Source organism: Melanostigma gelatinosum, assembly GCF_949748355.1.
Source record: "Melanostigma gelatinosum genome assembly, chromosome: 14".
Taxonomy (NCBI): Eukaryota; Metazoa; Chordata; class Actinopteri; order Perciformes; family Zoarcidae; genus Melanostigma; species Melanostigma gelatinosum.
Genome location: NC_136647.1, coordinates 12633944 through 12652255, shown reverse-complemented (window position 1 = coordinate 12652255; position 18312 = coordinate 12633944). Strand labels below are relative to the sequence as shown.

Sequence of the window (18312 nt, the reverse complement as noted above, 5' to 3'; positions counted from 1 at the left end):
AGCGCAATATGTGGAAAACGTGCTGATTTGAGGGTTTTTTTTTATTGCGCAGCTGCTTTCTGAGACGCTATTTCAGCGGTGTCAAGTGAAGCTATAGTCTGTGGGAAATAATCAGATGGTGTTGAAACTGAAAAAGAGGCGGCAGATGGCAGTTGCTGTCGAGGGGGGGGGGGGGGGGGGGGCGTCTCAGCGCCTGGTGCTTCTGCGCGCAATCTGTGCAGCAACCGTCAAATGCACGCAACAATCCAGATGACAAAACCGCTGATAAACGAGCCTTATATTACATGCAATGTGTGTTCCCTCTCTGTTGAGGCCCCTACGGCAGCAAGAAACTCCGTTAAATGTTCCCATTCGTCTTGAATAAGGACTTTTTTATAGTAGTTTGTGGGAAATAATGGTGAAGTCACTTTACCTTTCAAACTGCTTTTTTCCCCCCGTGCATCTTCCAGTAAGCAGCTCAATCAGGCATCTCTCAGTTCCAGAAAAACATCAGAAGGGGAAAAGTTGAGTCTTGATACACTCAACTTTTGAAAACGAATTACAAATTGGCAATGGCATAAGGCAAACAAATACAATTGGTTAATTGGTTGAGGAGGATTTAAAATGTGTTGGATAATGGATCCATCGGTGTTGCCAAAGCCAATGTAAAAGTGCCACTATCCCCTGCATTATAATAACATAAGATACAAAAGAACACACATGAAGCCAATCTTAAACAATTCGGAATTCGGAGAATTTGTGTTGCCTCCACACGGCTCTCAAGATGGAGACGGCTGAGTCAGCGCCAAGCAGCTAACGGTGCTAACAACTCTAAAGGTGCGTTCACACCGGACGCGTCGATTTTTCGCCATAAAATAACCAAAGGGTTTCCCCATACGATGATGGCGTGTGTCGGAATGGCGTTATCAGCTGTAACCGCTCAGTGCAGTCCCACGGCCACGAGCTAGACATTGGGGCACGCTCACATGCACTAAAAAGCACCTGCGCGATGTAAACAAAGCATGGAGAAGCTCGGATAACAACACACAGAGGAAGTGTGACTTTATTCTCTGCTCATAGATATTACTCATACTTTACCTTTAAAGTTCCTAGATAGAAAGATGATACAAAAAGTACAACTAGCCTGTCAAGTCAAGGAAACCTGACAAATTCAGTTCTTCGTTGATGCCAAAAGGCTCAAATAGGAGTGTATCCAACCTGTGAGCAGTGAGTTGTCACCACCAGAAGAGGGTACATTTTTTTCCTTCTCCCCAGGAATTTAGATTTGAATGCAAAACTGATACTTGATGCCAAAGGAGTGTTTATATATTGATGTATTGGTACTTTAACTCAGCTCAGGTAGAGAATCTCAGTAGGCATACGTCTTCCACCACTGACAACATGGATACGTGTGTGGGATTTGGCACCATCCAGCGGTGAGGTTGCAGAGTGCAACCAATTGAAATTGCTTCTGTTCGCCAAAACATTAGGAAAACTGTGGCGGTTGACCCGAAAACGTGAAAAGATGTGTTTGGTTAGTGTGTTCAGGGCTAATATAGAAACATGGCATCCGGCACCGTGAAGAGAACCAGCTTTGCATGTCGATTGAAACAGCTCTGAAAATGGATCACCCGTAATGTTACACACTTTAATGCTACTTTAATGCACAACAGTCCAATAACAAGGAGAAGAGACATTTAGCATGAATTGGTAATTGTTGTGGTGTGTTACGAACACAGGACACTGATACAGAGGTTGGACAAGTTACAAGAACACATGGAAAGCTTCACATACAAAGTTCGGCCTGAGCATAGCTCTACCACAGGCGATGTGATAACGATTTGATGAAATGCAAGGGATGAACTGGAGTTGATGCGCTGCAGCGTTAATGAGTAGATTGGTTGCAGCTGTGCAGTTTGCAACAGGTGAATCAGCTTGGCAGCAATCAGGGAGCCAGAGGAGTGAGTGGAGGAGCCACAGCGACACCAACACACTCAGACATGAGACACAAGAGACACTGGGAAATGGCCGACTTTTGCTATTGATAGATGTTTTCAGAGTGTGTTATTGCTGCATTTACTTCTTAAAAGCATGTGAAGTCAATTATCCACCACTGCTTGTGTTGCAATCAGCTCTCAGAAGTTGTGTTAAGTCTAAGACCTGCAGCCTGATTCACCAAATAAAGATTGATAGATTCAGCTCTAATTGCGTTTTCTCCAGCCTTTACATTTAAAGTTGATGCTGGAAACAATCACAACTGCTGTACTGTGGGAAACAAAGCGTCATACAGGCCTATTTTGGTATTTCGTCCCTAGAGAGCAGAATGGAAACAACTCTGTGAGGTATTAGTCCTATTTCTGTCTCTCTTTCACTGATTCATGTAAAGTCTCTGCATGACTCACTGGAGACCTCAGTCACACATGACTATCCATCACAGCTCTGCAGTGATGATAACAGCGCCAAACCAACTGTACCTGCGGTTAACAGCAGCCACAACAACAAAGTCCCTGTTGAGACAAAGACCGGCCTAAATATTCAGCGTATGGAGATTTCATGTCAAGGAAGAAACAAAGTCCTCTTCAGCTATACGTTAATTAATGTTTCACACGTGGCTCTGCACTGAGTGACCGGGTTTATGTGGAAATGTTGCACCCTAGAGGCAGTCTGCGTTTACTGTTGTCCTTTTCTGAGTAGCTGAGGGATAAATGAGGTCGAGTTGTCTTACTGTATCTATTTTGACAGGTACCCTCGACCCAGAGCAATTTCATTCAAGCAAGACAGGACGTGATTGTTGCCTTTGTTCATATGCAGACTACAACTTTAAAATATTAAATTCCAAAGTTAACAAAAACCCTGCTTGGAAAAAGCTAATGTAATGATAACCTTTTACAAACAGATCAAGTTTTTGCTTGTTTCTTTGTAATTAGTATTAAATATGGTTGTATGTGTGAGTGTGTGTGTGTGTGTGTGTGTGTGTGTGTGTGTGTGTGTGTGTGTGTGTGTGTGTGTGTGTGTGTGTGTGAGAGAGAGACTGTATGTGCTGCAATGTTGTCTGTTAAACATGTATAGAAGAAAGTGATGTTTTGTTATGTGGATGTCTGTGTGCACTGACAGCAGGCTATATGGTCACTGTGGGCTCTTCACATCAGGCTGCTGAGTTTGCTTGTCCCTTTGTCACGTCTGAGCTGCTGCTGCTATCATCAGCAGAAACACACACACACACACACACACACACACACACACACACACACACAAACATACAATATCCCGACTCACATTCTGATCTCAACAGATCCACTTTGATCAGGATTGTGCACACAAAAAATATTCTTATTGTGATATTATTACGTCCACATGTATCTCTCTCTCTCTCTCTCTCTCTCTGTGCTGTAGACACAATCACATAATGATATGGACACACATACACACACACACACACACACACACACACACAGACAGAGAGTCTGGGCAATGTGCTGACCTCGGTAAGCTACTCCTAAATGTTTATTGTCCAGTGTAGCTAACAGAGCCGAGGGTGTCCTCATCAGCTTCCACAAAAAAACTTCCACAAAAGTGTGATTAAAAGAAGCTTGTGTGATTGGCTTGATGGGAGGATTGCATGGTACAGATCAGCAGTCTAACAGCTTGACTTCTTTCACACATCCCAACTATACTCAACATTTCCCCTGTGTTCCCTGTGTTCAATGTATGTTTTAAATCTCCTTTACTTTTTACTACTGAATTTTATTTCTTACACTGTTTCTTTAATTGTTTTTAAATCTCCTTTTCTTTTGCCTTATGTTTTGATGCTTTTAATGGTTTTATGTGAAGCACTTTGAATTACCTTGTTGTTGAAATGTGCTGTACAAATAAACTTGCCTTGCCTTGCCTTGCTGCCACTCTTGCCAATGAGACCTTTCAGTCGGTGGCGTTGCCCCCTGCTAACCACCATTGTTGATTTATTCACTCGGGCAGGTTTGCCAAAAATAGCAACAGGTACTTTGATTCATAACTCACATTGAAACCACAAAGTGAAAACAGTACAAAAGCAGCACCATGTTGTCTGCTGCTGTCCACTGGCAGGGTGAATCAGTTTGGACTGGTTTTTGATAAAAGATTATATCTCTGAACATCAGAGATATGGACATGGATTGCTTTGTTATTGTCCATGAAAGAGTTTGATTAGATTTCCAACACGGCCACCAGCTTCCTGTTTCAAATCCTGTGTTAATGTCATTGATCCGTTTTTTCCAGCAGTCATGAAACTTGATATTCAAATTTCAGGAAATTAGATTACCTTTAATTTTTTAAAGCATTTTCAAATGAGTCAACACAGGGGGGAGACAAACAATTGATCTGAGTCTTGACGAACAACATGATGATACACTGCACATGTAACAATGAGTAGGGACACTGGAAGTCAGTCAGAGTTGTGGGTGCTGAGACAAACTTCATAAAATAAAAAAACAGATACAAAAACAGCCCCTATGTACTGAAGAATGAGTAAATAATACGAGTTCAAATATTTTAATTAAAGATTCCTGATAGTATCCAACGTGTCAAGCATGTGATTGGTTGAATCCATGTAATTATCGAGTAATTTAAAGATTTGACGATGACTACTGATTGATTAGTACAGCATACATGCTCTTATTTGGAGTTTTTGCAAAAACTGGCATGCAATTCATCCCAAGTTTGCCTGAAAAGTGGCTTTTGAAGAATTTACCTCTTTCTACGAACATTAATATAACGACAAAAGACAATACATAGTGTCGTTTTTTCATTAAATAAATTACAAGACATACAATAAGTGTAAATTATTATGAAAAAAAACTTGGACATTGAGTCAAGATCTACATACTGGTGAAGAAAACGACTCTGTTTTTTCCCCGACATATATATATTTACCACATAGCGGTATACATGCGTGCCCTCTTTGTGTTTGCATGAATCCACGTGTGTCTGCGCGTTAACCCCTCTGTGGCTCACACAACAAAACAATTGAGGCCAAAGCAAAGTGCTGACTGAGTCCAGGCGTGCCTCCCCCCCCCCCCCCCCCCGCCGGCCCCCCTCACCCATGGGTGTATAAATGCCCCCACACACATCGTCTCTGCAGACCGTTCAGTGGAACCCTGCGACACACATTTCACCAGTTTGGGTAGGTCAAACCACTTAACAATACAATACAGTTTCCCAATCTATGGACATGATGTAGTAAGGCTCTCTAACGCACTTTATCAGCTAATAATAATGGGGAGTCTTAATTGGTTGCAAGGAAGACATAGTGGCTTCAACTTTACTGCAAATAAGGGAATCATTTTTAAAACAAATCAAGGAAAAGTGGAGGCTTGATTCTGTAGTCTGTGTGAGAAACCTGGGAGTTAATTGCGCAAGACATTATACAGTGAGGTACAAGTAGCAGACAGGATGAGTAATGGTTATTTATTGTACAGGTTTGTTTTTTTAACATTGTCTTACATCGGCGGGCCTGACTATCTGTGTTTTTCCCCGCAGGTACTACTGAAAAACAAAACAAAATGGCTCAGACAAATCCCATGCCCATGGGCCCTTGGAAGGTAAGCGTTTGGTGTACACTTTTAACACTCCATTTCCCATGAGCACAGGGGTTCCAATGCATGATCAAGTTTCAATTGTTATGTATTTTTTGGGGGCTAATTGGTTCGACTCGCCTTCATTCATCCGTTTTGCGTTGTCTTCTGTGTTTTGCAGATCACCGTGTACGATCAGGAGCACTTCCAGGGCAGGCGTATGGAGTTCACCGCCAGCTGCCAGAACATCATGGAGTGTGGGTTGGAGAACATCCGCTCCCTGAAGGTCGAGTGTGGCGCGTACGTATACCCACCGAGCATTTTTTAAATTGCTAGAGCTGATTCAAAAAACAAAATGGATTCTGAAAGTGTGCTGGTTATATATTTCCTTGGATTGTGACATTATTATTTTCCCTCTCGACTTGCAGCTGGGTGGGCTTTGAGCACTCTAGCTTCTGCGGCCAGCAGTTTGTCCTGGAGAAGGGAGACTACCCTCGCTTTGAGGCCTACAGTGGCAGCAACTCCTACCGCATTGAGAGGATGATCTCCTTCAGGCCCATCTGTTGTGCTGTAGGTTTAACATACAGCACAGAGATGGCCCTTGTTTCACTTTAGGCTAAGCCTCATCTCAGGTCGTGCTAAACCTGCTGCTCTCCTTGTTTGTATAGAACCACAAAGACTCCCGCATGACCATCTTTGAGAAGGAGAACATGACGGGTCATCAGTTCGAGCTGTGCGATGACTACCCCTCTCTGCAGGCCATGGGCTGGATGAACAACGAGGTTGAATCCATGCACATTCAGAGTGGAGCGTAAGTCCATCACCACAATGTTTGCTGTGAAGCTCCACACACACACCTATACTTACATAACTATTTTAACAATGATTATTCAGATGTATGCGCTTAATGAGCATGCTCTTGTTTATTTCTGCAGCTTTGTGTGCTACCAGTACCCTGGCTACCGTGGCTACCAGTACATCATGGAGTGTGACTGTCGCGGAGGAGAGTTCAAGTGTTACCGTGAGTTTGGCTCCCACTCCCAGACTCCCCAGATTCAGTCCATCAGGAGGATCCAGCACTGAGAGGGGAACGCTTCCATCACACTTTCTTATCTCCTCCTCTCCCTCCTCCTGCACCTCATTTCCTCCTTCTCTTCCTCCTCTCCCACCAAACCTCCATCTCCCGGTCCAGCAAATCAAAGCAGGATCCCGAGCTGGACTTCAGGTGCTCACTGGTGTCAGTTGTTCACAGCACTTTTGCATTTTTTAAAGGAACATCCCAAAAGAAAGGAATGATGTAAGAAGGACAGAAAAAAAGGAATGACAGAAATGAGAGAAAAAGCTGAATCAGTGTGAAAGAGAGGCCTCATCTGCTGGAGTTGGCTGCAGAACGGTGAAAACACCTCAACGTATTTCCTCTTTTTCATCTCCACCATTGATGGCATCATCATCGTCATCATCATCGTCATTGTCTTCCACATCAACACGATCACCAGTCTTGCTGTGATACTGTGATTTCCATGACTGCCTGTGATGATGAATAAAGAGAACGAGCAAAGAAACAGAGAGATTTACAATACGAGTGACATGTACCTCAATCACATCTGTGTCTTTCTTTCTATACTGACACCTTGACACCACTGCTGAGCAGCAAAGCTCAAAGACGAATCAACCCATGAAACATGAACTTAAAGGTGAATCGCATGGACTAAAAGTCAAGGTATGAGTGAGATTGAATCTCTTTGAACCCCACTGAACTCATCATGGGGTTGTCCAAATACACAGAACTTAATTTTAATTAAGGTCTCAAAGTATGGCAATATGGTATATGGCAGGCTGAATTTTGGGGAAATAAATTGAAACAATATTGAAAAGATATCTGCAATATTCCCATTTGATTCAATGCTGCAGCCATAAAGACAATTATTTAAAAAACTTGGCATCAGATTGACCATTTCAGAAAAAAATCATAGTGGTGAAGAGCTGGAATATATTTATACAAAATATACAACATGTCAAACAATTTGCAAATAGATGATAATATCCAGTCCTGTGATAGTCTGGCGACCTGTCCTGAGTGTACCCTGACTTCGTCCAATGTCAGCTGGGATCAGCTCCAACCCTGAACAGGTCAACCGGTTAAAGATGGATGGATGGGATGGGATGATCTTATCCATCTTCAAGTTATTGAAGGAGAAAGGGGAAAACCTGACATTAAGGGTATAAATCCCCACACAAACTGCATTTGGGTAGGTTTGACCTGCACTGTGTGTACTGCATACTAAAGCACCTAAACTAAAAGTTTAAAATGAACAAACAGTTCAGTTTAAAAGTCAGAAACTATTTAGGGGAACAAACTAAGATTGACAAATAGGCTACACAAAAACTAAAATAGATTAAAATGAGTCCTGTTGTGAGCCACGTTTGTATATCATTTGGGAACTGTTTACAAGTCTCAGACTGCCTCACATCCCAACTACTGATGGATAAGACCCAGAAAAAAGCCTCTTTGCTCTGTACATAACACCTGCGCATGCGCAGTCTCACATTAGTTTATACTGACAATACTTCTGTTCTCTCACAACTGTGAAATGTGTAATAGAGTGTTTTATTTAGGTATTTCTGCTGCTCAAGTAAACGAACAGTCACCATCATGGGGCTACCTTTTGTCCAGCGATGAGTGTGTTTCAATCATTGAAGCAATGAGCCCATTAGGCCTCTGCTATCGTGTTTCACATCCTAACCCTCGGGACAATAATGAGTGGGCATCCTCGATTGATTTGGTTCTTTGAGTAGAACGCTTGCGGCCAGAAACCACCAGAGGACGCTGTTTTCTTTACACATCCGTGGGACGCTGTGTGGCTCGAATGAGAATTTGCGACAGTTGTTTCTTCTTCACGGCCGAAGATGACATGTCAACAACAAACATGGCAACCAGCAGCAACTACTGGGAAGGTAAATTATTGTTCCAGCATCTGATTTCAAACAACTGTCCGTGTGTCCATCTTTTACTGTTCTTCACCGATTTAGATTAAAAGCGTTAAATATGTTCTGAGACGTTACGGTAACCGTCTTTAAATCACCGCTGATATAAATATATATGTAGCTGATTACAAGCTAACATGTTAGCATGTTGGACGTCGAACTTAAAAAGTTAACTTTATTAGCTGTTGTCAACCATCAACAATCACACTGCGATCTTAAGTGTAGCTTCTCCTTTTAGCTGAGTTAAACTGTTCAGTTTGTTTCACTTCAGTTGACAGTTTGACTCTCTGCTACCTGTTTACATGAAAAAGTTAAGTGTGAACAGTAGAAAAACAAACTGTGAACTTTCAAGGCATTGTTTTGGTTTTACTTCTTAATCTTTAACCCCGCAGAGATGTTTGCATCTGTTGTCATTCGTTTTTGAATATTAAATCTATTAACTCATTAAAAATAAACACTGTTCACCACTGCTTTCATGTTCTAATTGGGGGACTGTCACACGAGCTGGAGCGTTAATCCTCCTGCAAGGTAAATGAGTGAAGATTCAGTCCTTTGTTTTATAGTTTATACAATAGTTTTAATAAGTTCAACACCTTTACTGAAAAGTGAGAGTGTCCCTTTGACGACAGCATTGTCGCCCCAATGCTGTAAATTCATTTCTGGGTGAAATACTCAAGCCCATGTATTGTTTGCCATCTAAAAAACACATGACATTCCTTGTTCATACACCTTATGGCCCTGCAAACCAAATAGCAACAGTGTCAACGTCAAGCCTCAGCATCAGTCTGCTGTGCGGAGTGATTTTGTTTCTGGTGCCTATAGGATGCCTTCTATCTTGTCTCTTTCATGCCTTACTCTTTTCTTTTTCTTCTTGTTCCTCACTCAGATCTGCGTAAACAGGCCCGACAGCTGGAAAATGAGCTGGACCTCAAGCTGGTCTCCTTCAGTAAGCTCTGCACCAGCTACAGCAGCAGCAGCAGCAGCCGGGACCAGCGGACGAGAGACAGCAGGTCAGCCGGCCGCTCTTCATTTAAACAACTCTTACTTTGGCTGACCTGGGATATAGAACTTAGAACCTCATTTTGACTACCAAACACATGGTTTTGTATTTAACAACGCATTGTTTTTACATTTCGACAGAATAACTGATGTTGCACAATGGTTAAGTAATGTGATGTTGACGGTTTTTAACTATTAGCAATATCATTCGTTATCATTTTCCTCTTTAATTGTGCTGTTCTAGTCTGTACACTGCACAACTGTTTTTTATATATTTTGAAGGACAAAAGAAAATGAGCTTGAACTTTAGCATCCTCTCCCTCTCATTCTTAAATCAGGTCTGATTCTGTCGGCTCATCTCACGACAACATGCTCGTGGCCATGACCACTGAGCTGGAGCAGCTGTTGGCCGGTGTAAGTCCAATATCACACACATGTGGTCACTAACAGTCATCGTTGAAGGGTGTTAGGGTCCTCTTCACAAACAGCTGTTGGGGCCTCAAGCCCAGGGGATGGAATTGATGTGATGCCGAATTTGTTCATCATAAATGTTCTGCAATAGAATTAAGAAGTGAGCAGCCAACCAAAGCTCCTGTGTTTTATGCTTATTGTAATACATTCACGTTTACTTTGAAATTCATTTGACAGTAGTCTGATTAGACGAAGTGGTTTTAAGATCTCTTACCCCCCCAAAAAATCATTGTTTTTATGACTTGTTTGCATTTTATGCTTTATGTTTATGTTTTTTTGCAGCTTACTGCAGTCAATGACAAGATGGCAGAATACACGACCACTCCGGGGGCTTCATCGCACAACGCAGCATTGATGCACACCTTACAGAGACACAGAGACATCTTACAGGTACATACAAGTACTTAAAAGTGTTCCAGCTCCACCTGTGAGTTGTCTTAAGTTATTTCTATGTTTTTAAGAAGAAACATTTGTGAAACTGTCGTACATTTTAGTCTTTTTTTGTCTTTTGTTTTTCCCATAGGACTATACTCTTGAGTTCCACAAAACCAAAAGCAACTTCTTCAGCCTGCGAGAGCGAGAGGATCTGCTCGGCTCTGTTCACAGAGACATTGAGTAAGCACCTTAATCCATCTCTTGACAATAGAATACATTGTAGAATGTTAGTAAATACAATATAATCACAGTGTTCTCCATTTAGTCTTGTGTAGGACATCTGAGTATTATAGATAGGAACTGTTGATGAAAGATTGGCTGAGCCTCTCCTAATGTCACTGGCTGGGTATTGATGTGAGGTAGTTACCCCAATACTGCTCTGTTGAAATATGAACTTTTCAATTTTATTTTCCGAACCTCAATCTTGTTTTTACATTACCATTATTACCTGTATGCTTGGGACTCTCCTGTAGACTGAATGTAAACGTTTGAATCCACTCTTATTCTCAAAGTGAGTGATAAGGATGCAGTGATATTTAGATCTGGTCAAATGTATCATCATGTGTTCAGCTCTAAATGCATATGAATTATATTGAAGCCTTTGAAAAGCTCCACCAAATATGATTCAGACAAAAAAAAGTTGATAAATATATATTTTTTATCTTTTAGTGGGGTAGTCATTGCATTCATTTTGACCGTTTCTTGACCGTCTTACTCTCGTAAGTCTCCCAACTTTATGGAAGTACAATACTAAATCCCTGGTTGGAGTACTCTCTTAAGTCTGCTTCATGTTGGCACAGTCAATCTTTCCATCCTCAGGTCCTTCCAACCCTGGGTTTTCACTACTATGTTTTAAATTTTCATCTTTCCTAACCTTCCTTTCCTTCTTTTCCTTCTTTCTCTTCCTTCCATTCCCCTCCTCCTCTGTGGATGTTTGCTATGTTATGTTTAACCAGGAGGAGGCAGAAATGTCCAGCTTGTTGCTGAATTCCCCCACCCTTTGATAATCTCCATTCCCTCCATCATCTTTCATCGGCTAATAAGAGGCACCTCCTCTTATTAGCCGATCGCCCTCTCTCTCTCTCGCTCTCTTTGTCTGTATCTCTCTATCGCTCTCTGTGTATGTATCTCTCTCTTTCTCTAGGGATCTCTTTCCTAAGTGCCTTCTACAGTAAATCAAACCGCAAGGCTTTCATTCAGCCCAAACTGAGGGAGAGTGGTTACGTCTGGCCTGACTGATACAGAGAAATGCTTCATCAGGGGAGGAGAGGGAGCGCAAGACTGTCAAACACAGAGGAAGAGAGAGAGAAACACAGAGAGGAAGAGAGAGAGACACATTGTCCTGATCTGATGTTGACTGATTACAGTCCATTTTAATTATTCTCATAGAGGTGAGAAATATGGAGGAACAGTGAAGGGGGGAGAATAATGGCTGATGAATTGATGATCAGCCCAAATAGGGAGGGGACGGTGTAAATAAGAGATGGAGCACAGAGTTGTGGGTTAAGCAGAGCTAATCACTTAAAAGCCTTAACGCAGGAAGTACATAATCAGCATCCAGGCATCCGTTAATAGGAGGGAGTGAATTACCCTTTCAGACTAAAGACCGGCGGGAAACTTGTTTTTGGTGCCGATTCCTTCTGTGCCCAATTGCAAAGCTGCTTGAAGGGTAATGTGTTGCTCTAGGTTTTCATGAAGCACCACCAAACGGAGCCAGATTTCGCCCAAACATCTGGCCAGAATGTGTTACTTGGCACATTCACATTTCCCTGAGGATGAATTGTTATAGCTTCGGTGATCCCTTAACTTTTCATCTAGCACCATTGTTCAGCCAAAATGTCAGTTTGTCTCATACTTCGTTGACCAAATACAAAACAAATGACATTCCCATCAGCCTCAGCCGTACTTTGGGGTAAATGCTAATTAGCACATGTTAGCATGCTAATCTAAGATGGTGAACATGGTAAATATACCTGCTTCACATCTGCATGCCTGAATACGGCCTCACAGACCTGCTAGCATGGCTGTAGACTCGTAGTCATGTTATATACATTTTTCTTCATTAGGGCGTCTAGTGGCCTCGTGCAAAAGACGCGCGCCCAGTCCAAATCTGGTCGGGACCGTTGTTTTTGTTGCGTGTCGTACCTCACTCACTCACCCCTCATTTCTTGTCTGGCTCTCGACTGTCTCTGTCAAATAAAGGCAAAAATCTACCCCAAAAAAGTGTTTCATTTGCTGCATCTTATTGCTATTTGTCAATCCAATTCCCCATCATTTCATGTTTCTCTCTCTTCCGTTGTTCTTACTCAGGTCCTACAAGAGCAGCGCAGGAGTGAACAACAGAAGGACTGAGCTCATCCTGAAGGAACATGAACATCTCAGAAAGTAAGAGATTTCTTATAACACATGTCACTTAGAACCACTAGTACAGAAGGCCGCGGGCTACAGCCAAAACCCCCCTTATTGAATATTTAGTGCACGAGTGAATTCAGTTCTAACCAGTGTAGCCTTTCTTCTAAAACTAGCATGTGAGAGTAGTTGAGGAAGTGAGTGAGTGGGCAGTGTGGTGTTACTGTCTGTGCTCTCGTGTTAGTGTGTGGTCATGTGTACATGCACATATGCATGTTAATCGTTTACTTGACGTGGCGTTAGTCACGTTACCTTGTGGCTTCATAATATGCTTCTCAAGCACTTTCTCATGACTGCACTCAAGTAGAGGAAGATAAACAAACAGAAAATGAAAGAGCAGAAGTCAAACAGGAGATGTGGTGAGGAAAAAGCTGTCAAACAACAATGTTCCCAATGTGTTTGGAACCGTTTAGCAATTTAGTCGTCACAACAGAAAAGAGGAAAAAGGAAGAGAACCAAATGCTTTAAAAGGGATGTCCCGATTATTTTATTTGGGCCCGGATCCGAGTCCTTTACTTGCCAATGCAGAGCCCGACTTATATTGACCTGAATGTTGATTAAATATGTATCTGATAACAGCTGGACAACTTACCAAATCGGATATTCCTTATTTTACACGAGCTATTCAGAAATGCTCACCATTGTACAGCGGTGTTAAGAAGTCAAGCGTATTCTGCAGAGAGCGCCTGACAAACGTTTGTTTTTGTTCTCTCATCGAGTTGATGAGATAAGATGCTTCGTCGTCATTGCATGTTCAACACAATTGTGACACTTTCAGAATCAACATTAATTCGCTTTGATAGCATCAAACCAAGTTAGTTATGAAAATCAGTGCATTTTGCAAACGTCGGTGTCAGATTTTAGAGTCGCTCGCTCTGCTGGGGCCATATAATTGTTCACATTCACACGCTCTAATTGTCCCTGTGTTATGTGAGAAGTGTAGAGCCCGACCTCCCTAAAGGATAACCGCTCTGCAACATGAGCAGGCTGAGATGAACAAAACACAGTAGAGAACAGTGAAGACAGGATCTGATTCAGCCAACTCTGATTGGGCCCTGTCTTTAGGTGTTTTAATGAGGAATGGACACCATTCTCTCAAAATATATTCCCATATCTGGTGTTGTGATGATGGAGTGCTGTCTAACATTTCTCCCATATGTTTACGTCTCTTTATTGCTAATGCTTTGGTTTATGATCAATACCATGGATGTATTGTGTTTATCCACTGAGATGCTGAACACCTTTATTTGACACCTTCATATGAATCAAATTAAAAGAAGTGCAGCAATTAAATCAGTTGACTTGGTCACGTACAATGCCAATCAGCGTTCAGATGTCTACAGCATCTTCATTTCCCTCCGTTAAAGTTTAAATTACGTTATGTTCCGTTACCGTTCAGACTTGCTGGGTTTCGTGGTCAGAATAACTTTCATGACCACGAAACATGAGGCCCAGATACTGATGAGATTATGAGGTCAACGAGCTTCAGGGAGAGTAGGCTGTCTGTAGCGCAGCTTGACGCAGGGCTGAGCTGTGAGTGGAGCTGGGCCTGGCTAAAGGTGGAGCTGGGCCTGGCTAAAGGTGGAGCTGGGCCTGGCTAAAGGTGGAGCTGGGCCTGGCTAAAGGTGGAGCTGGGCCTGGATAAAGGTGGAGCTGGGCCTGGCTAAAGGTGGAGCTGGGCCTGGCTAAAGGTGGAGCTGGGCCTGGATAAAGGTGGAGGTCTAAACAGACGTGAGTACAGCTTCCTGCTGTCACAGTGTTTTAAATGCATTGATAAGGCAGGGTATGATAAATGCAGCCTCTGCTCCAAGGAGATGAACTACAGCAACAAGGGCTCACATGTCCTCTCATCACACTGTTCACTGTGATGACCACAGCCAGTGGACTAACAGTCCCACAGTCCCACGTTGCTCTCAAGAACCCTGAAGTAATGAGAGGGTTAAGGTGCCTGTACCTTCATTTCAGCAGGTTGCTAATGTAGAGGTGTGTATAGATCACAGCTATTATTTTACTCTTGATAAACTACCTCAGCCAGAGTAGATTATCATTTTCATTTAAATAATTTAACTGGATTGAATGCATATTAATTGCAAATAGAAGATAGGGCACAATTCTAACAGCTTTACAGTAACAGTGGAAGTTAATATAAAGACATACAGTAACAGGGTTCAATGAAAACGAATCACTTCATTTGTACAGGCGATGGTTCTCGCTACTCTTGCTATCTTTGTTTTTATTTGACCAAAACGTTTGAAAATGAGACCTCGGTCTCAATGGATTTTGTCTAAATAAAGGTTAATAATAATAATAGAGCTGAAATAGTGATTAATAACAGAATAATACATTTGTTTTTTGCTTAAAGTAAATGTCATCACTTAATTTTCTTCTCAAAGTACACCAGAATGCTACATTTTAAAGCTCATATTTAAAATGAAATTCTCGGAGCACACCCCCCCCCCCCGACAGGGTTTTGGGCTTGTCACCTTTTTCACCTCTCATGAGTTTGCAGGTATGGCTCTTACCTCAGCTGATGTTGATACGGTTCCCTGAACCAATGGATCCTGAGTTCTTACCAACACTAACGTGGATATTACCGACATTGGACTTGGCTGCGATTCCTCCTATTGAAATACGAGCGATTGGAAACAGTTAATCGTGCTCACATCGATATGTCCTGTAATGATCTCTGACCATGATTAGCTCCCACCTGTCACAGTGTAGTCGTTCCTCCCTCCGATGCATCCGCGGTTTGTTCCTGAAACATGAATGTCGCTGATGTCACCCAGAGAGACATTGTCTCCATTTCTGTATTTCACGAGATCATTTATTGATCCAGATTATAACCTCATAGCCACACAATCTAAAATGGGGGAGAGTTTGTTCCAAAGAGTTACAGCAACACATCGTCAATCGTAAAACCACCTCATCATGGCGCCGCCAGAAAATTCATTTCTCTGGATTTATTTGAAAAGTGAGATTGAGTTCTGTGGTTTGAATGTTGTGGATATTTGATATTTTTGTCAGTAGCTTTGCGGCAGGAATAGTAATTTATTATAAGCATGTTCTCTTAGTGCCCAGAGGCACCATTTTATTTTTAAAAGTCAGAAATTCACGAGCACAATTATATGTGTGGCCTTGTGGTATTAGCGTAGCGACGGGCAGTCCTGATGCGTTTCACAGTGAACCATTAGCTCTCTGGCATAACTGACTGTTGTTCAGACTCTCAGCCGCAACTAACCAGAAGTGCTTCCCTTAAAAGGATCCGTCTGTGGCACGGACCGTCGTGCTGCTCCAGGTCCAGCCTGCAGCTCGCTCTGTTTTCAAAGCCAGCAGCACAGAAGTCTGCCAGTTGGGTTTCTGCCTCACTTGCTGTTTATTTTTGTGAAGAGTCGATGTTGTTTGGGAGAGGATCTGCTGTGGATGAACAATGTCGTTTAGATATTTTTCTGTGATCTTTGTATTTAACTACAGGTGTACATACATTTGTTTCAGCTGACCGTCACGCTCAGGCACGTAGACATCTGCAGCTCATGAAATGCATTTCCGATTGACTTTTGTATCTTTAAACTTTGAACTGTTGCGACAGTGTCCCCCGTCAAGCCAAGTAGGCCAAACCAGGTTTACAAACCAGTGATCGGACCACTTTGTGAAGTAGGAAAGTAGTTACAGCTAGAAAAAGGGTAGTAACTTAATAAAGAATAATAAAAAGGGAACACAAACAAAAGCAAGAAGCTGCCTCGCCTGTAAAGAACAGAGAGAAAAAGCTGAGGCCAGCAGTAGATGGATAGTGGGAGAGGCGGGCGGATAGATGAGGAGGAAGTATAAAGCGCAGTATTGATTTTCGCTCTCGGGATGCGCACTGCTGACCTGATATGGACTGCTCAGCTCTGGACTGAACACTTCATGTTTCTGTGCGCCACTTATCTCAGCAGCTAATGGCGGCTGATGTAAACCTCCTGCGTGTTCTGTCCACTCTGCTTATATGCACATAAAACGAATAACACAGGCGTCGGGTTACCGTCCTGAGATGCATGCTCTCTATCCGTGGTGAGAGCAGTGGTACTGTAGGGATTAACTGGCTTCTCCTTCGGTGAGGGTTTGATTCGTCCAATCACATCCTGACGTTCACAGGAAGTGCTCCTCTAATGATAATACACCCAAAGAGCTATATAGATATATATATATATATGTATATGTGTATATATATATGTGTATATATATATATGTATATATATATATATGTATATATATATGTATATAAATATATATATATCGTGTGTTTGACATTATATCACAAGGTTATTTGTTAAAATTGATGAATGTTAGATTTTAAATGATTTTAGTTGATGTAATTGTTTGTATAAGTCTATAAATTAAGGTTTCTAACATGTTATCCTTTTTCTCTCCTTTTTTAAATTCTTTTTCATGTCGACAGCTCAGATAGTCTTATTGACAACGCAATAAGGTAAGCTTTATCGCCCCGTTCACTCTCCTGTTACTCTCCCTCAGTCAAGGGTGAGAGTAAAGACACACACACACACACACACACACACATCACAAGCAAATGCAGCACATCCAGGCCTATTAAAACAGACCGGCATACCAGCCTACTTTGTGGCTCATCAGCTGAAACATTAAACTTGATGTGATGCCTCTTTTCCTCCCAACTAATCCCTCATGGTTTCTTCTTCCTCTAGCATCGCCATAGCTACCAAAGAGAACATCACATTTCAGCGTGGGATCTTGAAGTCCATCCAAACCAGGGTCACAACTTTGGCCAGTATCCTTTAATCGCCCGTCCTCCTTTTCTCTTCACCCCACCTTCTTTACGTTGTTTTGTGTCTGAAGCTGGTCTGACAGTAAGTACGACGGTAGACTTTGCAGAGTCTCTATTTATTCCTCTTCCTGGTTGTGTTTAGAGCTCGGATGATGTATTTTCTGTCTCCTGCTCACTGCAAAGGAAGGGAAGGCCGACTTGGATCTTTATTATTTTCCTTCACCACACCTCCCCTCAGATCGTTTCCCCGCCATCAACGGTCTCATCCAGAAAATCAATTTGCGCAAGAGGCGGGACTCTTTAGTTCTAGGCGGGGTGATCGGCGTCTGCACCATACTCCTGTTGCTCTACACTTTCCACTGATTCCTTTACTTCCATCAGAACAAAAGAACCGAATATATTCATTGTATCTCAATACTTGATATTCTAATTTACTCTCCTTAAAAAACAGTTCAAAGAGTGAAAAAAGGATTTTATTTTGAAAAGAAATGTATATCACATAAACAAAATGATTTGAACTGACTGGAGAGTTTATTTATTTTCTGATTTATGATAAAGTTTCCATCTTTGGTGTTGTATATTGCTGGTTATATCCTATTCTAATGTTTCACTCTTTATAAAAATCTTTGTGAAATTTGAAACTGTTGATGTCACACTTCTTTATATCGTGTCGGCGGCGCCTAATAAAATAAAGGTGATGAGCTCACT

At 42.0% G+C, this 18312-nt stretch overlaps 2 protein-coding genes across 2 annotated transcripts; both read left to right on the top strand.

Annotated features, from left to right (window-relative positions):
• Positions 1-5516: 5516 nt before the first annotated feature.
• On the top strand, positions 5517-6611 carry LOC306787803 (beta-crystallin A1-like; the record flags this gene model as incomplete). Its single annotated transcript, XM_079283088.1, has 5 exons — positions 5517-5555; positions 5710-5828; positions 5957-6098; positions 6197-6339; positions 6464-6611. The coding sequence occupies 5 exons, from the start codon at positions 5517-5519 to the stop codon at positions 6609-6611; spliced, it is 591 nt and encodes a 196-aa protein (XP_079139214.1).
• A 1829-nt stretch (positions 6612-8440) lies between these two features.
• On the top strand, positions 8441-18291 carry LOC306787718 (Golgi SNAP receptor complex member 1-like; the record flags this gene model as incomplete). The annotated part of the gene is made up of 9 exons (XM_079282961.1): positions 8441-8483; positions 9400-9523; positions 9851-9926; positions 10266-10373; positions 10507-10598; positions 12729-12803; positions 17263-17292; positions 17525-17607; positions 17843-18291. 9 exons carry the CDS (start codon positions 8441-8443, stop codon positions 17965-17967), a joined length of 756 nt encoding a protein of 251 aa, XP_079139087.1. The 3' UTR covers positions 17968-18291.
• Between the last annotated feature and the right edge of the window lie 21 nt (positions 18292-18312).